The 23200-nt window shown below is 34.1% G+C and overlaps 1 protein-coding gene across 1 annotated transcript; it reads right to left on the minus strand.

The window, feature by feature from the left end:
• Window positions 1–8053: 8053 nt before the first annotated feature.
• On the minus strand, window positions 8054–12271 carry LOC21408018 (methylsterol monooxygenase 2-2). Its single transcript, XM_024172339.1, has 7 exons — window positions 12170–12271; window positions 10540–10677; window positions 9856–10001; window positions 9573–9692; window positions 9233–9445; window positions 9044–9124; window positions 8054–8463 (listed from the first exon to the last, which is right to left on the minus strand). The coding sequence occupies exons 1-7, from the start codon at window positions 12197–12199 to the stop codon at window positions 8382–8384; spliced, it is 810 nt and encodes a 269-aa protein (XP_024028107.1). The 5' UTR covers window positions 12200–12271; the 3' UTR covers window positions 8054–8381.
• Window positions 12272–23200: the final 10929 nt, after the last annotated feature.

Here is a 23200-nt window from a genome sequence, read left to right on the forward strand (position 1 = left end):
GTTTTTTTTTTTTTTTCCTGAAATCAATGCTGTTTTTAAGATGCAACTGCTTTTTGTATTTGTTAACCGCAAAGGTTTTAAGTTGTAATTTCCGTGTAGTGTCGGGTTTGTTTAGTAGGTTGATTTTAGTTTTTAATTTGAATAGGACGAAAGGGAGTCTTCTTATTACATTATTTTTTAAAATTTTTTATTATAATAAAATTTAAATTTTAAATTCGAATAAAAAAAATGAATTAATATATTTAACGCATTTTAATTTTGATGTGATATAGAGAGAATAAGGAAGAAATTGCTTGTGGACGAGTTTCAACTCCGTTAGTGAGAAGATTAACCCGTTGACCGTGTAAAGGAAGATGTTTTTTTTCCTCTAATAATAAATCATCCAATATTGTTTTGATTATAGAAACCAAAAAAATCTTCTATAAACCTAAAAAAAAAGAAAACATATGATAATCTCTCTCTTCTTTCAAATCCCTCCTCTAATAGCACGACACATTGCATGACGTTAATCACGTTATAATTAAAATGAGAAGTTTAGCGTTGTTCATGTTGAATTACTTATGGTCACGTAACGATAGGCAAATGCTTTTATCGTGTTAATGACGGTATTTTAGTCGTGCAAAAAGGTAATCTAACCTGGCGAGTTTTGATTCGACAGCCAAATTAATGGAGGAATAAGCTTACATCAACTCATTCAAAACATTAGGCAGAAAGAACTTTATGTGTGTGCAAATGACAGGCAAACCTCATCAATCATTTTTGGGGTCCCAGAGGAACTGCCAATCAAACGATAATTTTAAAGTTCCGTTTAGTTCGTTGATTCGAGTTTTTAATTTGAGTTGAGATGTGATTTTATGTGAGAATTTTTTACTGTAGTAAAAAAGTTATATATGACTGTTTGTGAGAATTTTTTATTGTAGTAAAACTCAAATTCTAAACTCGAATCAACGAAATAAACGGGGTCTAAATTTGTCACGAAACTCATTAAATACTGCCCTTATCCAATACAATATCACCGCTCAGATCTAATATTCCAAAGTACTTTTTTGTAATTTAATTTAAGTGTATTCTGTGGTGGTACATGAAAGAAAAAATTATCAATAGAACACAAATTTGAACTATCAGATCACATTATATTAGTCTAGCGGTTTAAGTTAACCAAAGCCTATTCATAAGACTTTTTTCTTTTTTTTTTTTTAACGCTATCACAGAAATTCCAAAATGATATTGGTACTAATGTTATATGAACCAAATGAGCCAAGTATTAATCCCATTCCATGTATTGTTTTTTTTTAATATAAAAAAAAAAATCTGCACGTACTAGAAAGGACAGAAGGTAGGTTTATTTCCGTTCACTTCGCTGATTCGAGTTTAGAATTCGAGTTAAGATGTGACTTTATGTGAGAGTTTTTTACTGTAGCAAAAAAGTTAAATGTGATTGTTTGTGAGAGTTTTTTCTTGTAGAAAAACTCGAATTCTAAACTCGAATCAGGAAGTGAACGGAGTGTGAATTTTGACATAATTCTTCTCGTACACCTACTCGTTGAATACAATTTGAGTTCCCACTGATGTAAATATTCATCTAATTGCAACTCTATAAAAGAAGCCAACCTAGCCAGATAGTAATGAAAACCTTTGTATATCTGTTTTCCACTGTTAATCTCCTTAAGACATTGATTTTTTTTTTTTTTAATGAAATCTCCATAAGACACTGATAAGTTATAAATTCAGCATATATCTGTTCCAAGTAATGCTGTGGTGGGACATTCATGGTCCAGTTCTAACTAGGATTTCAAAGAAGCACATTATTAATATATAATCGCATGTTAGTTTGATGTGATTTGTTAATGAACCCATTAAATTCTTCTTTTGAAATGAGATAAGTGCCACCAAACGAATAATTATTAAGGAGTCACAGGCATTAACTTAATCAAACAGGAATCTTTAATTACATGATATTAAGATTTATCAATCTTTAAGCGCGGGTTAGTATAATAAGTCTATTTGTTAATCATGTTTCTAAAGTATTGATTTGAGGCTTGAGTGCACTACAAAAATATATTTACATATTTCAGTAACGTAATTGATTTTCATTTCTTCTTTTATTTGAGAATTAAGGGCTTGTTCATTTGTATTTTTTGAGTTAGAGTGATTTGAGTTCAAATTTTGATTTGAATTAAGGTGTATTTGAGTATGGTGTGAGTTGAGACTCTAATTTGAGTTTGTGTTTGGATGGGCACAATTTGAGTTATGGTTTGAATTGATAATCTATTTGAGTTTATGTTTGGATGAGTCAAAACTTGAATTTGTATTTGGATAGTATTTTAATAAAAACTCAATGGTAATGAAAAATTTTAATAGGGTATATGGGTGGAGTTTTATTCGTCTATTTGTTATGAACGCATAGAAAAAAAATTATCTCAATCAGAATTAAAACGAAAAAGTTATGACATTTTTAAGAATAGAAAAAATATTGTTCATTAACTTGAATTTGAGTTTAGGAACTTAAGTTGAAATGAGAACTTGAACTCAGATTTTAACATCAAACTCAAGTTCAAACTCAAATGAATAACCCCTTTAAGGCTTGTTCTTTTGGAGTAAAACTAAAAAAAAAAAAAAAAAAAAAAAAATTTAAAAAAAAAACTAAAGTTACAACTTTAAAGTTCATGTTCGTTTGTAAAATTTGAGTTTTAACTTGAGTTTGGGACTAAAATCTGAGTCCAAATTTTCCCTTCAACTCAAGTTCGTAAATTCAAATTCAAGTTGAATAGTATTTTTTCTATTCTTAAAAATGTTATAACTTTTTAGTTTTAATTCCGATTGAGATGATTTTTTTTCCATGCGTTCACAATGAAAAGACGAATAAAATCACACATATACCCTATTATAATATTTTCATCACCATTGAGTTTTTATTAAAATACTATCTAAATACAAATTCAAGTTTTAACTCACTCAAATAGATTCTCAATTCAAATCATAACTTAAATGTGCACATCCAAATACAAACTCAAGTTACAACTTCAACTCAAATTATAACTCAAATTCAACTTAAGATCAACACTCAAGTCATTATAACTCAAAACTGTAACCGAACAAGCCCCGGATCTCTTTCATGATTGTATCCTAAAAAGTAATGACATTACGATGTTTCTTAAGTTTTATTATATGGTCTGAATTATGATATTAATGAAACGACGCGCATGATCTTCCTAGCCTTGAATTTTTTTTTTTTTTACAGCATGAAAAATAAAAACGACAATCAATAATATTTGTTTCAATCCGTTTAGGCTGCAATATCTCCAAACTTAAAATATCTTTCATTCAAAAAAAATTTTAAAAAAAAGAAGAAAATATCTTTAATTTTTCCTGAAACACATTTTTTTTCTTCTCGTTCATCTTTTAAGGCCCGTTTGAAAAGTGAGTTTTGATTTGAATCAAAATTCAAATTTTATAAAAAAATATTACTGTTTAAATATAAATTATAGTAGTTTAAATGCATCCTCCAAACAGACTTTAACTTCGGTCCGAATGTCCTTCATGTTTCTCCTTTTCTCGTATAGTACTTATTTCTTGGGTCTTACAATTTGGAAAAGAGCACCATGGCCCATGATCGAGTCGCATCTTAGAAACGATTGCTATTGTTGCTCTAGGAATATCAATATCAATCATACTCTTTAAATTTATGTTTGTATTGCCACTTTTTCTTTCTATGAATCGAAATTGACTTTAGAAGTTACTTGAGAACTCGACAATTTACACCACATAGTACCTATGTTAATAGTACATGTATTTATATATTTTCTTTTACTTTTTTCATATAAAATTATTTTTGATTTGTATCATATTAAAAGAGTATACAACTTTAAAATAATTCGATAGAAATCTAAATATTTATATCTTTATCTTTTGTCGGTAGTGCATTTCTATAAATACTGAATTAAATTAAAATCACATTAAAATAAAAAAATTTATAAAACTCGAAAAATTTGATACAAACCTAAGGTTGAAAATAAAAACTTTACTAGTAAATTTTTGTTTTATTCTTTTTTTTTTCCAACGTGTGTAGAATTCATTTTTTCTTGTTTCTTACCCGCACCGAATTTATCTTTCACGAAAAAGGTTAAGGCCCTGTTCTTTTTGTTGATTCGAGTTTTGCTACAGTAAAAAGCTCTTAAAAACAGTCACATCTAATTTTTTTATTACAGTAAAAAACTCTCACATAACATCACATCTCAACTCGAATTAGCGAACCGAAAAGACTCTAAAAATCTTTTAGAAATAGAAGAGAGAAAAAAAAAAGCCTTTGAGCCCATCGCTATCAAATCGGAGAGGATTTCCGGTGAGTTGGTTGACATTGACAGATTGACAGCCCCATTCTTGCACGTCTAATCAGCCACATGGGGTTTTGCTTGCTGCAGACTATCCAACTTTTATGATTAAGGCGAGAGAGTTTGGTTCATGAATTAGAACTATGTGATTAGAATTATTTTTGATTTATGTGTATTTTTTATAAGAGAAAATATTGTAATGAATCATGAATCATAATTTGAATAGAGAACGAATTTAAGTACCAAACATCCTCTTACTGTCTTCATTTGATTTTTTTTTAAAATTTTTTTAGAAAAAATGTACGGTAGAGCATGTTGTTTTATCCATCTATTAATGCAAGCTTTATTTTAACAAGCTTTATTAGTTGGGGAAATTTTATAAGGTCAGTTTAATTCGTTGAATTGAATTTTTAATTTAAATTGAGATGTAATTTTATGTTAGAGTTTTTTATTGTAATAAAAAAGTTAAATGTGACTGTTTTTAATAATTTTTTACTGTAATAAAATTCAAATTTTAAATTTAAATCAATAAAATAAATGGGATCATAAAATCTTTACTGTGAAGCATGCATTTTGACTCTGCTGGTGGTGCACATTTATAAAAACCGATTATTCGATAAAAAAAATTACGACTATTTAAAAAAAAAAGTATATCAATTTATAAAATGTTGCTTAATAGGGCATAGTTTTAAGTCGTAGATCACATCAAGATTATTGGATGAAAATATTATGATTACTTGACAAATTTTGATAAAATCCTAACTACTTATAATTGTGATACTTTTTTAGGTACGAAATTTCATCAATTTATTATACTTGTTTTAATTCGATGTACTCAGATGGTTTAAAAATATGAACGACTCTATCACAAAATTCAGTAATTTGTTAACGAAACTTGATAAAATTTGACGAAGTGTGTCACTTCCATCCTTCAAAAAATTAACAAATATTGAGCCATTTGATGAATGAAAAATATTATCAAACACTTTTCATAATACTAACATATTACACTCCTTGCCTACCAAACTACTTGGGTGTAGAACATGACGTCATTAGGCTACCATGACTTATTAATTGCATGCTTTTACAGCCCTCGAAAGAAATGGATAACTTTTACTCCTTAAAATTGAGTCTTTTTTTATTTTTATCTCTTAATATTAGTTAATATATTTATACTTTTTAAACTATAATTAATTAAGAGATAAAAGTTTTTTAAAGTGGACACTTTTAATAAGTCAATACTTAAAGAGGTAGAATCTATAATGTTCTCAAAGAAAAAAGTGCACGTAGGTTTCCTTACAACGTTTTTTCAACAAAACAAAAGGGTAAAATCATGTTAATACTCCTTTTTATAATAAAATATCTCACTAATACTCTACATTTTTTCTGCGTTTTTAATAATATTAAAATCATATCTTCACTTTTAAAAAAATATTTTTCCGGTGTCTTGAGATTGAGTTTTAGGACATACAATATCCAAATTTATTAATTAAGTAGAAATTACTAATAACTTTAAACATATTTTCTAAAAACATTTTAACTTATTTTAATTTTAAAAAAAATATTAATTTATTATTAATTAGTGAGAATGATACAATGAATATTTTATGTTTCAAACATAATCTCAAAATACTAAAAGAATATTTTTTTAAAATAAAAATACCGTTTTAATATTATTAAAAATATAGAAACCACATAAATTATCAAAATAATTTCGTGTTTCCTTTATTAATCAAATGACATTCATACTTTTTCCTTTGCTGGGATTTCGTAAACTTTTTACCTGTAAAATTTCCACACAGCACCCTCTAGCTGTTCCTTTTTCATTAGTATAACTATGGGTTCAATTTTTAATTATGACTTTCAAAATTCAAATTCTAAATATACACAAAATGCCAGCAATATTCTTGATTCCGAAGAGGAAAATGGAGAAAGCATAATCATGGCTTTCATTTAATAATATGAATGTAAACTTTGGCCTCGTTTTTTAATTCAAATTGAGATGTAATTTATGTAAAAAAATTTATCTGTAATAAAAAAATTAGATGTAATTTTTTATTATAACTTTTAACTATAGTAAAATTAAAATTGAAAACTCAAATAGGTGAAAAACTCTCAGAAATAATCACATTTAATTTTTTTCCTAATAGTAAAAAACTCTCACATAAGATTATATATAAATTCGAATAAAAAACTTGAGCAGCGAACTAAACATGCCCGAAATGAACGGGGTTTTAATCTTTCTCATTTTCCTACCTTAAAAAAAAGAAAGCGCTCTTATTTCACCTTCGAACTGCCACGACAACGCAACAGAGAAGTACAGTAACCATGCGATGCGACAAGGTTCATTCGTATTGTCAGCTAGATATTGAACAATATAATATGTTTCTCTGAAGAAACTGTCACAATCTAAGGGCCCGTTTAGTTCGCTGATTCGAGATTTTAATTTGAGTTTAGATGTGATTTTATGTAAGAGCTTTTTACTGTAGCAAAAAAGTTAGATGTGATTGTTTCTGAGAGCTTTTTACTGTAGCAAAACTCGAATTCTAAACTCGAATCGGTGAAATGAACGGGGCTTAAATATTCTGATAGCATATTATGCATTGCAACTTCAGGGGACGTATTATCATGTCCCGCCAATAATTATTTTCTATCATGAACTATCTAACAAGAAATAAATGATGGGGGTTGTTTGGTTGAGGGATTCGTCCCCCTATTCGAATCATAGTTCATGATTCGTTACAGTGTTTTCTCTCACAAAAAATACACGTAAATTGAAAATAATTCTAATATTATGATTCTAATTCATAAACCGTCTCCGAAAGACAGATTTATGCTTCTTACTTTCTACTTCGTAACCCATCGTATTATCAAACATTCTTGTAACTTTGTAACGATATAACATAAAATATTGCTCTCTGCTTTTATTGCATCTGAAACCAGAAGAGATGTTATTTTCTTTCTTACTTTGCTATCTACTATATAATAACTTATTATTAGTCTACAACGCAATAAAATTGATGTAGGATTAACGCAAAAAATTCCTCTCAAAAGTAACAATTATGAGAGACACGAAATCGAATACTTTAAACACCACTACATATTCCATCACAAACTCTATTTGTTTAGGCCCGGGATTAAGAACATATGAACGCATCCAATATTCAAACCCAAGCACCTCTTCGAAATCCACCGCAAACACTATTTATTTAAGCCCGTTCTTATCGCAGATTTGAGTTTTACTACAGTAAAAAACTCTCAGAAACAGTCACATCTAATTTTTTTACTACAATAAAAAGTTATCACACAACATCACATCTCAACTCGAATTAAAAATTTAAATTAACGAACCGAACGGGCCCGCTCTTACTTCAAATAGTCTCTTAAGAACATATGAGCGCATCCAAAATCCAATATTTGAACCCAAGCACCTCTTTGAAACCCAAGTCAAGTAAAGCTGCCTCTCAAGTTCATCTACGCTCCCACGTCAGTCTATTAAGTACTCCCAAAAGAAAGTGAGATTTTGCTCATGTGAAAATGGGCGAGGACTAAGCAAGTGAAAGTGAAACATTGAGGCTTTTGACAAATGGATTCAGTCATGGTACAAGATACCAATTACCTAAATATTCTAACATACTTTGTAAATGAAATTCCATAATCCCATATATGAGTTATTTAGCTATTCCCGATTAAGAATAGAAAATAATTCAAAATTTTTGGCAAAGTGTTGGAGAGAGGCTAAAAGCAATCTCTAGTAGAATGAATTCGTGCTCAAGAAAGTGGTTGGAAAAGTGAAAAGGGTAACAAAGGAATTAAAAAAGAATAAAAGTGTAAAGAATAGAAGTGTAGATACTTCATTCACTTTAAGGAATAGCAGAGAAAAAGTGTCCCATAGAACGCCTTCCAGCTAATTCCACACAACTGACACGCTCTAAAGGAAACATCAATTAAACACAAAAAAGTTGGTTGCACACAAGACTCTTCCAAAATCAAGGAAACTCATTTTGAAGTGCAGCCAATTTCTTGGGGGGGGGGGGAAGTTTTCTCTTGCTACTTCTCTTTGCTGCTTTCTTCCACTCCAGGCTTTTTCAGCTCGTTCAACTTTCTGTAACCTTTGTCAGTTCCAAATATCCTGGGAATCCATCAAGAAAGACGGGAGTGTCAGATTATGCTTGAATTGTAGTATGTGTTTCTATCTATATCGTCATTCCTCTTTCAAGCTGTTTGTTCATAGTGGATAGTCATTCCTTTTTCATGCTGTTTGTTCATATCGGAAGTTTGTCAAAATAGTAAAAGTTACCTACGCAAAGAGTAAAACCATCTGGAAACAGAGTGAAGTTAACATGGTTAAGTAATGATGCACAGAAGTATGAAATGCCTTAGTTAAGATCATCGGAAACTAGCGTGAAGGGACTTGGTATATTCCCCATACACAAGCCCAAGAGATTACCTAAAAAAGGCGGACCCTAGTGCCAAAGAGGCTCCCGTACTATGACAGGCTCGGGAGAAAGCTCAATCCCATATGTACGCGGCCTTACCCTCCCCCATGACAGGCTCGGGAGAAAGCTCAATCATGTACATTTATTACATCATTCATGTAATTTTTTCTTTTCTGACCGACGTCAATTTAGACAAATAAACGACAGGTGGCTGTATTTGGAAAGCTGTGCACTAAGTTATTCCTACAGTTACAAATAGTAAGTGTTACTTACCAGTCCATGTAAGTAAAGGTCGAGGAGTAGTTGCCTGACTTCGTATAAAGCAAACGGTGATGGTAGTCGTGGAAATCAGCACTGCAGAACAATGAAGCAAAAGATATCAGCAACAAGTAAATGACGAATGTATACCGCCCCCACACACAAATCTAATTGAGCCAAGAAGTGGCAACCACGCACACTCACCCGCCATACAAAGGAATGAAGTTTGAGAGGCTCCATGGGAAATGGTAGCCACAATGTGCCTCAACTGTCTCAAGCACTCGAAGTACCATCCACAACCAGAGTGTTATTAGATGGGGACCGGTGATGGCAGGACCGATGATAGTCGCAAAACCAAGGAACAGTATCTCAGCAGGGTGAGCATATTCAGAAGTCAGTCCAAAAGGTGTAGCATATCTGCACATGTTTATTGCCCAATAATCCAGAGTCTATATCATTTGTAAAACCATTCAAAGAAATTATGTACAAAGTCGAAAAATAAAATATAAAGGCACCAATAACTGCACTTATAACTCTCACTTACTCATGATGAACACTGTGCACATGTTTGTACAACCATTTTGTATGGAGAACCCTATGTCCCCAATAGAATACAAAATCCTCTAGGATGAAGTAGAAAACTATTTGTGAAAAAATTACTTTCCTGCAAAACCAAAAACATAATTGTTCAAACTATCCTATGGAAGAGATGCACGTTGTAGGATTTAATAGAAAACTGGATGGGCGCAATATATCTAGAATAATGAGTATCCAATACTAGAATATCTGAAAAAGGATGCTTTAGCATATAAAGAACCTGAAAATACCAGGACGGCAGAGGAAGACTACTTCTCATGCCCATGAATTTGAAGACAGGATATGAGAATATCATAACTGGTAGATTGACGCCAAAATGATACAACAGTAGGCGAGTTATACATTTCTCCTGAGCTGCAGGGCTATTATTTTTCGTCTGTATAAAACCAGAAAGAAGAAAGTTATACGCTAAACTAAAGGAAATTTTAGTTTATTGAGATCCAAGCGATCACATATATCTTAGTTATGAAACACATATTTGATATCAGATACCTCATGTGTGTGCGTACAGACACATATATTAAATATCAAAGCACTGTTGAAGACATAGATGCATCATCTGAACAATACCATGAGAGAAGTAACCAGATTCAATCGCAACACCAGTTTCCAAGTAAGATATCATAATGTGAAAAAAAAAAAAAAAAAAAAAAAGATGTTTTGAAGATTCTAAAAACTGACAAAAAAATAATAATCGTTGCATATCTCAAAGATCTTCTGCAAAGAGAGTCGGTGGCAGCAGCATTATGTAATTATTAAAAGCAATCTGCAATGGATTAGCTATATCTACATAACGGGTTGAATGCCAACAGAATATACACACATTTCCTCGCGTGCACATATTCACATATAACTATGCATATGAAGTCTCTTGAGTGGGGCTTCAAAAGTAATAGCCAAATCAAAGGAGTAACCTGAATCTTGTACTTGCTCAGCAATCCCGCTCTCTCAAGATATATAAAGGGAAGTCCAGATAAGAAGAAAACACTCTCATGAAGAAAGAAGCTTCCTAGACATGCCAGTTGAAAATCACTGAAATGTGTGATGAGATACTGCATAAAAAGAAGGAATACGGAGAGAGAAAATAAATTTCAGAATGAAGAATACCAATAACTCTAAAGAACATAAAAAAGCACAGAAAAAAAAAAAAAAAAAAAAAAAAAAACATTGCACAAAATAAAAACAACAAAATAAAAAAAAAAAAAAAAAAAAAAAAAATCATTGCACATAATCAAAACAACACAATTATTGAATCATGTGTACTTCTCAATCCATCTATTAACAGAAAGCCTTTTTGAACTAATAAAAGTATAAATCAGGAGAACAGTAGTGGCCCTTGAGCTCAACAGCGTAGTGATGGATGCAAAGTACAGGGTTGTATGTGCCAGGACGTCGGACCAAAATCCGATTTTGACCCAACATAGCAAAGCACTTCACATATTCAAAATTGTTGTTACCACTGCCAACAGCATGGAGAACAGTTTAAATTTTTCTAGCTTCTTTCATTGCTAATAAAATTAACCCCAGTTCTAACCTTTTTCTTCATAATAAAAATAATAATGGTTTCGAAAATTCATTCAATCCATAGACGGTTCAAACACCCAGAATCTTAACTCCATCTAATGGAATAAACTAATCAAATTGCGATCTAAATCATCCATGAAACACAAGCAAGTGCACTGGGTGTGGTACTGTACTAGAGTTTGAATTCATTCTAGCCTTCCTTCCCTTTCCATGGCAATCCTTACTTCACTCAAGCATAAATTTGTTATTATTATTATTATTATTATTTTTCATATTTCTTAGTCACAGAGATCTGGAATACAAAAGAGACTTCACAGCTAAACTACGTCAATAAATTCAAATGGGGCCCATTTAGTACTAAAACCACAATCCTCCACTAGGAATCAAATGGGTGATTCCTATTGGGTATTCAAAACCATGGGAACAGTAATCATTGCACATTTTCCATCCGAGCATAACATCAAGAAAGTGAAAAAGACTAATGAACACGCCCCAGAATCAATTCCCAATCCAAATACGCACTTTAAAAAAAAAAAAAAAAAAAAAAACCCTGAATCACCTGACTAAAAATCTATAAATTACTACTTTAGACTAATTCACTTGAGAAATACACACATTTTCTCAAATCCAGCTTAATGTGAAAGAAAACTTGAATACCAAATGCGTGGCCTAATGTTTCTGTCAGTCAACGACATCATCCAAAGAACAAATGACGGAAACCCAAATCAGGCCATGACCTGAAAGCGATAATCAGAATAACTATACACGCTAAAAACTTAAAAGAAAATAAAAATCCTACTGAGAGATAAAGAATCCAAACAGAACACATCATAATTCACATCATCCACATTACTACTGCGAACATGCAGACAAAGGCACGAACACAAACGAGTTCGAAATCAAAACCAATGCTCATTAACCAGATCACGAGCATAAAAAGAAATAAAGAAATAAGAAAGATAAGGCCAAAGCTTTGAGCAGCTTGTAAGAGCAGAGAAAAGAGTAAAAGAGCGGAAATACCCGCCACCCAGATTCGACGACGGAAGCCATGAAAGTTGACCAGTGGGAGAGAGAAAAACAGAGTAATGCGGTACTTTCTAGAAAGAAAAAAAATAGAGAGAGAAGGAGGAGAGAGAGAGAGAGAGAGAGAGAGAGAGAGCTGAGCGAGTGAAGCATATGAAAATGAAAATGAATGAATCAAGAGCGAATAGGGCCACCACCTTACGAGGCGAAAGAAAGACAGACTGTCGAAGGGAATCTGGGCTTTCTTTTAATTTTGGGCTTTTGATTTCTTTGATTTATTTTTCAGAAATAGTAGAAAATAAACAAATATGAAAAGTTTAAGAAAATATATAAGTTAATTTTTAGTTATAAAAATTAATAGGTCATAATTTGTCAAGTTAAGATTTATAATTAAATAAGTTATGGATAAACTTGTCAAGTTATGGTTCATAGCCAGACAAGTTATGGACAAAAACCGTGAATTATGGACAATAACTTGTCAAGTTATAGTTCATAACCAGACAAGTTATGGACAAAAACAGTAATTTAGCCTATTTATTAACTTATGTAAACTATTTGCTTATTAATTTTAATTCATCTCAAGTCTTGACCTATTTCCATCTTTCTCTTTTTATTTTTCACTCTTCTTATAATTGTTTCTTTGGTATGAATAGTAAGTCAAAATTACTATACAAATTAATTAAAATTACTATTCATGTCAGAGTCTTAAATAGTAACTATAAATAATTATTATTATGTAAATAGTAATCATAAATAATGTCAAAAATTTTTCTATAAATAAAATTATAAGACACTTTATTTTGTATATCTTTACAAGATTAATGAAACCCCTCATCTAGTTTCTCTCTCTAAATTTTTCTTTTTAGGTTTACATTTTTTTTAATTTTCATAACACGCTATCAGCACAAACGTTCTATTCCTATTGTGGTTGTTTACATTATTAATTTAAAAAAAAAAAAAAAAAAAAGGTTCTGATCCAATTATAAACATCTACCTTAAAGTCAAAAAAAAGTAAATCCTAACCCTAGTTCTACTACAAGTTTCTACCCTTATTAATTCAAGTGAAAAGTGTATAAATATACTCTATTATTTTATGCTAGTGAATTCACATCTTAAGCATTTAATGATTATTATATGTTCATTGGAATTATTGCCCAACACCGGTTGCTCACATGTATACACAAAATAGTTTGGTTGAATCATTAATTAAACACCCCCAGCTTATTGTTGGACCATTAATAATGAGAATAAAGCTACCTATCTCTATATAGGGTTATGTAATTTTACATGTTGCGGAATTAATTCGCATCAAACCAAGTGCTTATAATAAGTACTCCCCTTTACAACTGGCATTTGGTTAAGAACCAAATATCTTTCATCTAAGAATTTTTAGTTGTGCGGTATATATACCAATTGCTCCACCACAACGCACAAAGATGAGTCCTCAAAGAAGATTGGAAATATATGTTAGGTATGAATCCCCTTCTATCATCAGATATCTTGAGCCTCAAACTGATGATGTTTTTAAGGCATATTTTTCCGATTGTCATTATAATGAGGTAGTCTTCCTAGCATTAAGGGGAGAAAATAAATAGTTACAAAAGGAAATTACATGGCGTGAATCGTCATTGTTGTATCTTGATCCTTACACAAAATAATGCGAACTAGAAGTGCAAAAGATTATGCACTTGCAAAACTTAGCAAATCAATTACCAGATGCGTTTACCGATACAAAAAGAGTGAATAAATCATATGTACCAGCTACAAATGCTCCCGCTCGAATTCAAATCCCAAAAGGACAATATGAGAATGAAGTAATTAATATGTCTAAAATACGCCTAAAGCGTGGTAGACCTATCGGTTCTAAAGACAAAAATTCTCGAAAAAGAAATGAAGCAAATGAGCATAATGACCCTGATTTGGAGGAAAGTGTTCTAGGAGAAACACAAAATAATACAAATAAAGAGATTCTCGATATCATAGAAAATTTTGAAGGTTTAAAGAATAGTGAGATCTCTATTGACTATATCAATACATGAGGATTATGGAATCAAAATGACATAGAAAATATTGATGAAATACTTTCTTACTATGTGGCATGTGAAATTATTAACGCAACTGAGGATCCTAAACCAAGATCCATTTTTTAGTGCTAAAATAGACACGATTGGATCAAATGGAAAGATGCTATACAGGTTGAGTTAAATTTGCTTAATAACCGTAAAGTTTTTGAACCTATTGTCTTAACGCCTGAAGCTGTGAGACCTGTGAGATACAAATGGGTTTTTGTGCGAAAATGCAATGAGAAAAATGAAATTGTAAGGTATAAAGCTCGACGTGTTGCACAAGGTTTTTCACAAAGACCCGAGATTGATTACGAGAAAACATATTCTCCTGTAATGGATGCAATTATATTTAGATATTTAATCAGCCTAACAATTTTTAAAAATTTAGAGATGCGTATTATGGATGTTGTTATAGTTTATATGTACGGATCGCTTGATAGTGATATTTATATGAAAATTCCTTATGGATTTAATATGCTTGAACCACTAAATTCAAAACCTAAAGATATATATATTTAATTAAGTTACAAAGATCATTATATGGCTTGAAGCAATCCGGACACATGTGGTATAATCGCTTAAGCAAATATTTGTCAAAAGAATGATATGTGAATAATCTTATATGCCCATGTGTTTTTATTAATAGAACAACATCTGGTTTTGTTATAATCGCTGTCTATGTTGATAATTTGAACATCATTGGAACTCATTAAGAAATTCAAAAAGCTGTGATATACTTAAAGGATGAATTTGAAATGAAAGACCTTGGAAAAATGAAATATTATCTTGGTTTACAGATTGAGCACCTTTAAAATGGAATACTTGTGTATTAATCAAACTATACTAAAAAGGTATTAAACGCTTTAATATGGATAAAGCAAACCCTTTAAGTACTCAAATGATTGTTAGATCACTTAATGTTGAAAATGATCCATTTCGCCCTTATGAAGATAATGAAGAAGTCCTCGGTCCTGAAGTACCATATTTAAGTGCAATATGAGCTCTTATGTACCTTGCTAATTATACTTGACCAGATATAGCTTTTGCTACTAATCTATTAGCAAGATTTAGCTCATCTCATACACGAAGACATTGGAATGGAACTAAGAATATACTCCGTTATCTTCAAGGAACATTTTATTTGAGATTATTTTATCCTAAAGGATCAAAACAAGGGATGATTGGTTTTACAGATGTAGGATATTTGTCAGATCCACAAAAAGCCATGTCTCAAAATGGATATGTGTTCACATGTGAAGGTACTATTGTTTCATGGTATTCACAAAAGCAAACGCTTGTTACCACTTCTTCAAATCATATCGAAGTTATTACACTCCATGAAGCAAGTTGAGAATGTGTATGGCTGAGGTCTATGACTCAACATATCTAAGAAACTTGCAGACTATCTATCAGTAAAGATCCAACAGTGGTATTTGAAGATAATGCAACATATGTCACTCAAATAAAGAAAGGTTACGTCAAAAGCGACAGAACGAAACACATACTCCCGAAGTTCTTCTCATACTCCCAAGAGCTCGAAAGAAAAAAAATAAGGATATTGATATTCAATACATTCGATCAAGTGACAATGTAACAGATATTTTCACCAAGGCACTTCCCACCACAACATTCAAAAAGTACATCCACAATATCGGGATGCGTCATCTACGAGAGTTATGAGGAAGGCTTATACATGTCAACTTGAAGGGGAGTTTACGTGGCTGTATTCTTTTTCCCTTATTATGGTTTTATCTCACTGGATTTTCTTGATAAGGTTTTTAATGAGGGAGCATAAACACGTATAGATAAATGATGTACTCTTTTTCCCTTTGCTATGGTTTTATCCCACTGGATTTTTTCTACCAAGGTTTTTAATGAGGCATCATGAATGGTGGACATCTAAGCGAGAGTGTTATGAATAGTAGCTGTCCACCTCAGTCAAAGTTACTATGCAAGTCAGCTAAAGTTACTGTTTATGTCAGAATCTTACTGTACAAATAGTACCCATAAATAATAAGTACTATGCAAATAGTAACCGTGAATAGTGTTGAAAATTTTCTTATAAATAGAGCTCTAAGGCTCTTCATTTTGTATACCTTCACATAATTAATGAAACTCTCTCTAGTTTCTCTCTCTAAAGTTTTCTTCTTAGTTTTACATTTTGTTAGTTTCCATAACATGTTATCAGCACGAACGTTTTATTCCTACTGCGATTGTCTATATTCATTAATTCAAAGAAAGGAGGCTATGATCTAATTACAATCATCTACCTTAAAGTCAAAAGAAAGTAGGTTCTAGCTCTAGTCCTACTACAAGTTTCTACCCTTATTAATTTAAGTAAAAGGTATGTAAATATATTATATTATTTTATATTCATATAAAGGAGGGCTATGCCAAATTTTTATAATTTTATCATTATACACCCTTCAAAAGGTTTACCAAGTAATTTGGTGTGTTTGTATTCTCATAAATGGACGGCTATACCGCTTGCAGGTAATAATTTCTCATTTCACTTTCTGCATGCATATTACTATTCTCATATGTTTATTTTTCTGCATCATTTAAAGTATACAATTATAATTTTTCTTCCACTTATAACAGTAATATAATGGATTTTTATACCACTATTAACGGCTATAAACATCTAGTTTTTACTCTATAAAATGTGATTTTTCTTAACCCATAAAGAGCCTTATGTAACTTGCAAGCCATCATTTTTCCATTCTGAATTTTAAAACCCGGAGGCTGACTCATGTATATGTCCTCTTCCAAATTTCCATTTAAGAATGCATTATTCCCATCTAGTTGGTGAATAGGCCAATTCTTTGTTAGAGCCATGGTGAGAACTACTCTAACAGTAACTGGCTTCACTACTGGACTGAAGGTTTCTCCAAAGTTAAATCCGGGAACTTGACTGAAGCCTCTTACAACAAGTGTTGTCTTATATCTTGATACACTTCCATCTGCATTATTGTTGGATGAAGGGACATTAGGACATGTTTCTTGGTTTTGTGTAGGTGTGGTTTGATCATGATGAGAACCGTTATTTGGAGATTCTGGAGGTGTATGACCTGCATTATCATTACTAAAGGAAGGTTGTGCAATTGGAATGACTGGCATTGAGCATTGTAAAAAATCTCTAATTTGGGCAGAAGATGGGGTTTCATTTTTATTTGCATACGGAAATGCTTTTTCATCAAAAACTGTATGCCTAGAAATATATAGTCTTGCATTTGGAGTCAAGCATTTGTAACCTTTGTATTTATGACTATAACCTAAGAAGGTGCAGGGCATTGATCTATATTGTAATTTGTGATCATTGAATAGTCTTAAATAAGGATAAACTATGCAACCGAAAACTTTAAGTGTGCATAGTTTGGTTTTACCTTGTAAAGAACCTCCAAGGGGTTTTGATACTGCAGAACCTTAGATGGAAGCCTATTGATCAAGTAAACAGCTGAAGTGAATGCATCATCCTAGAACCTGGGTGGTAAATGTGAATGAGCGAGCATACTAAGGCTTGTTTCGACTATATGACGGTATTTTCTTTCGGCTAAACCATTTTGTTCTGGTGTGTGAGGACATGAGACATGATGAATGATGCCTAAATCTTGAAAGAAATTGGTCAATGATCTGTATTCGCCTCCTTAATAAAAAAGAACAAATTTGATCTTTTTGTTTAAATGCAATTCAACTTTAGCTTTGAATTTGATAAAGACATTGAAGACTTCAGATTTTTGTTTTAACAAATAGATCCAGGTATACCTTGAAAAGGCATCAATAAAACTGACATAATAGGAATATTCATTCGAGGATTTTATTGGTGCTACCCCCCATAAATCCAAGTGTATCATTTGCAAAGGTTCATTATGTTCAGTAATAGAATTGGAAAAAGGAAGATGATGACTTTTCTCTTGTTGGCAGGCACAACAAAAATTGAAATTTTCTTTCATTAAATTGCTTTGATTACAAGCTGCAAGAACTTCGGACATTACAGTCATGGAGGGATGTCCTAATCTTTCATGCCAATTGTTAAGGACTGAATTACAACGGTCACACTCTACATGCAGACATTTAGGGAAAGGAGAAAAAGAACTAAGACTAGACACTTAAGCAGAGAAAAATTGGAAGAACTAAGACTGTTAGGTCCTTTGGAGGAAGAAAAATTGGAAGTGGTTGTGGGATAGCATGCTTGAACTGGAACTGATACAGGCCTCCACTAAGCTTGCCTTACAGAAGAACTTGCCCCGTGAGTTGATCATTTACAAGACAAAACAAATGGTGAAATTCAAAAACACACCATTGTCATTAGCAAATTGTGAGACACTAATAGGATTTTTCTTGATCTGTGGGACTAAAAGAAGATTTTTTATAATGTGAAAATACGAGATGATGATGATGATGATTTTGAATTTGAACTAGAAAATATTGAAGATCCAATATGAGAAATATGTAAACCTTTACCATTGCCCATGTGAAGCTTGCTTGGACCATGATATTCGGAGCCAAGGTTGAGGTTGTTCATGTCATTTGTCACATGGTTTGTTGCTTCGAAGTTAGGATACTGATACGAAATCATAGGTAAAGATTCAATTATGCAAGTATTATTGTATTGAACAAACAATTAGAAGAACTCAATGAGAATCTTTCCGAACACTCTACACACACAGAGGTTTTCGAGAGACCTCGACTCTCCAATTTCTTCACAATATAATTCTTTAATCTCTCCCTTCTATTTCCACTCATATTTATCCCCTTATTTCCCGCCTAAAACTGTTATTCAATCACCCCACTTATTCTACAATAGGCGACCCTATCACAGAATTCCTATTCTGCCCCTGCCTTTTATTCCTCCTTACGTAAGTAAAATGCACCAGTGGCCTATCATTACCCGCCGCCCAAACCTGCACCTTGTCCTCAAGGTGAAAATAGGGAAAATGGTGCTGGATAGACGAAAAAGACTCCCACGTAGCATCAAAAGCGGGTATCCCCTGCCAATGAATCAACACGTCCACCTCACCCCCATCGCCTGCCACAGGCTGGGGGGAACCCCAAACCAGGCTGGCGAACATCCAAAGCGCCATTGGTTCCATCAACATTTCCATGTCTGCCGTAAGTTGAGTAGGAAGCTCCTGAGAGGCTTCAGTCGATCCCAAACAACGCTTGAGTTGGGAAACACGGAAAACCGGGTGAATATGGGCGAACTCAGGCAGCCGCAAACGGTAAGCTACCTTACCAATCCGTTGTGTCACCTCATAAGGGCCAAAGAAGCGGGGAGCCAACTTCTCATTCCTGCGACGAGACAACGACAGTTGCTGGTAAGGACACAACTTTAAGTACACCAAGTCACCCACCAAAAACTCAACATCCCGCCTCTTCCCATCGGCCACACTCTTGATTTTGTCATGTGCACGTAACAAGTGTAATTTCAGCTCATCCAAGGCAGCATCCCTATCCTCCAACTGACGTTCAAGCGACGCCACTGCCGTCTTACCCGAACCAAACCGAAACAAGGGTGGAGGATCTCGGCCATACACCACATGAAAGGGTGTAGTATGAGCCGCAAAGTGGTACGATGTATTATACCAGTACTCAGCCCAAGCTAACCAACGCATCCATTGGTGAGGTTTGTTAGACGCAAAACATCGAAATACGTCTCCACACATCGGTTGACCACCTCCGACTATCTATCCGTCTGAAGGTGATATGCGGTACTTCGCTTGAGTGATGTCCCGTGCAGACAAAATAGCTCAGTCCAGAAACCGCTTAAGAAAACCTTGTCGTGGTCGGACACTATGGAACAGGGAATCCCATGCAAGCGTACCACCTCCCGCAAGAATAATTGAGCCACCGCCGGAGCTGTAAAAGGGTGATGAAGTGCCAAGAAATGGGCATACTTACTCAATCTATCCACCACTACCAAGATAGTGTCATAGCCTTCAGACTTAGGGAGGCCTTTAATAAAATTCATAGACAAATCCTCCCAAATCTGATCCGGGACTGGAAGAGGTTGCAAAAGCCCTGCGGGCAACAAATTGGAATGCTTGTTGCGTTGGCAAACCGAGCAGCATCCAACATATTCCTTAATTTCCTTAAACATGCCCACCCAATACCAAGTGGAGGCTAAGCGACGGTAAGTTTTAAACACCCCCGAATGCCCACCAACCGGGCCATCATGCGCCTCCTTTAATAGGGTGGCAACAAACGGAGAGGACCTGGCCAGGTCTAGCCGGCCTTTGTACAAAAGCCGACCCTGCTCCAATGAGAAACCAGGGTAGTTGGTGTCCCCGTGTAGCAAAGCCTGATAAACTCCCGACAGTCGAGAATCCATCAACACCTGCTGCTGTAACTCCCCATAGTCCAAACCCTGTACAAACGATAATGCGCAACATGAGGGCATCCCTTCCACGCGAGAAAGCACATCAGAGGCCTTGTTTTCCAACCCCGGCCGATATTGGATGTCAAAGTCATACCCCAACAATTTAGTAACCCATTTTTGGTGCTCAGTACTGACCAACCGATGTTCTAAAAGGAATTTCAAGCTCTGTTGGTCAGTTCGAATGATAAAACGCATTCCCAGCAAATAGGGCCGCCACTTCTGCACAGCCAGGATGATTGCCATCAACTCACGCTCATAAACTGAACATGCCCTGCCTCGAGAGGACAAAACATGGCTGTAAAATGCAATTGGCCGACCTCTTTGCATTAACACTGCCCCTAACCTATGGCCAGAAGCATCAGTCTCAACCACAAAGGGCTGAGAAAAATCCGGTAAAGCCAACACCGGTACTATGGTCATAGCCTTCTTCAAAGCCACAAACAACTCCTCCGCTGCTTGATTCCACCCAAACTGATCTTTTTTTAGTTGATCAGTCATAGGACTTGCCACGAACCCGTAATTCCGGACAAACTTGCAGTAGTAACCAGTGAGACCCAAGAAACCCTGCAACTCCCGCAATGTTTTGGGTGCTGGCCACTTCAGCATTGCTTCAATCTTCCTCTCATCAGCCGCCACTCCCTCCGCTGAAATAATGTGCCCCAAATACTCCAATGAAGGCTGGCCAAAACAACATTTTTTATCATTAACTCTCAGACCATGCTGCTGCAGCAACTCAAAAACCTGAAACAAGTGCTCTACATGCTCCCCAAGGTCGCACTATAAATCAAGATGTCATAAAAAAAACACTAACACAAACTTCCGCAAGAAACACTTAAACACTTCATTCATTAGAGCTTGGAAAGTGGCAGGTGCGTTTGTCAAACCAAACGGCATCACCAAAAATTCGTAGTGCCCCTCATGGGTTCTGAAAGCTGTCTTAGGCACATCCTCGGCGCGCACCCTAATTTGGTGATATCTGGAACGAAGATCTAACTTTGAAAAGATCTTCGCCCCATGCAACTCATCCAATAACTCGTCTATTACCGGAATAAGAAACGGGTCAGGGACGGCCGCGTAATTCAAGGCTCTATAATCCACACAGAAACACCAACTCCTGTCTTTTTTCTTAACCAAGAGTACCAGACTGGAATAGGGGTTGGCACTGGGTTGAATGATTGATAAGTGCATGAAAATGCACCCTAAATATTGCTTTTGACTTACATAATATTAAAATATTTAAGCTTTAATTAAACAATTCCATTATTTTATTCATAATATTTTTAATTGGAATTTGTCTAGTTTTTACTTAATTATTTACAGATGAAAAGCAGTGTAAAACTCTACACAAGAAGAAGCCATGAAAGCCATGTTCAATAAGTCAAAATTAAGCCACACGAGCCAAGAGTCGCGTCAGCCCATTGAGCCATCAAGCCGAGCCTCCGCGTGTGCCCAGCTCTCTCCCATGTTCCCCACTTCATCTCTCGCGCGTCACCAGTACACCGGCCTGCCAAGGCGCGCGTTCTTCTTCCGTACAGTCTCCAGCGCGTCTGAATCTCCCACCGCGTGGACCTCGCGCCTGCTCACGCCAGCCTGCTCTCCCCTCTGCGCATGCCACCTATCAAAACCGGGTCCCAGCTGTCTCCAACACCAGCAGACTTCCCCCAATCCGCCCGCGACACGTGGCGTTTTCTCCTCACTGCCAATCACGTTGTGACACGTGTCCCCTTGTGTTGAATCCGAATTTCTCTATCAAAATCAGACGAGATTACCAGATTTCTTCCTCAAATCAAATATATGATTTCTCCTAATTTATGTGTAATTTTATTTTGTTTCCTTTTCTTTTGTAATTTTCTATTTTTATTGTTTGTTTCCTTATTTGACAGGCAACCTCTGAACACTATAAATAGAGGGGTTAGCCTAAGGTTTTAGGGAGCTTTTGATATTCAGTTTTCTGTCGTCTTGCTGTCAGTCTCATATTTTCTCTCTAGAACTTGTGAGAATGTTTTGCAAGATAGGCTAGAGTTTTCTTGGTGAGGTTAGAGATGAACTTCTGTTGAGTGACCCAATTTGGGGTTTTGATTCCTTGTGCTGTAAAGTTTAACATCTGAATAAATTAAATCTCATCTATTTTTCTATTAATTTTCAAAATATTGTGTGCCAATTGTTATATAAGTTCAGTCACGCTTTTCTTATGTAATTATGTCACGCAATGTTTTATTATTCAAATTATTTTACAAATTGTCTTTTACTGAAATATTGTCAGATTGATATATTGTCGATTTTAGATAACTTGTAATAATAATATTTTCTGAGCCAACATAGAGATTTAATTTATTCGATTATTTTATTTTGTGAATCAAAACTTGAATTGGTGAACGAAGCATTAGGGATTCTCGACACCTTACCGTTTTCTTCATACAGATTTTCTCCTTTTTATTTTATTTGCAACAAAAATCTCAAAAACTATCATTTTTCTTTAATTCACTTTTCTCTTATGCTCTTATTCTGTTAATCATTCTTGTTATTTTGTTATCGCTCTGTGGATACGACCGCCCTTCTGTGCTATAATTGACCGCTTGTGAA

This window comes from Morus notabilis, unplaced genomic scaffold (genome assembly GCF_000414095.1).
Source record: "Morus notabilis unplaced genomic scaffold, ASM41409v2 Scaffold46, whole genome shotgun sequence".
Lineage (NCBI taxonomy): Eukaryota > Viridiplantae > Streptophyta > Magnoliopsida > Rosales > Moraceae > Morus > Morus notabilis.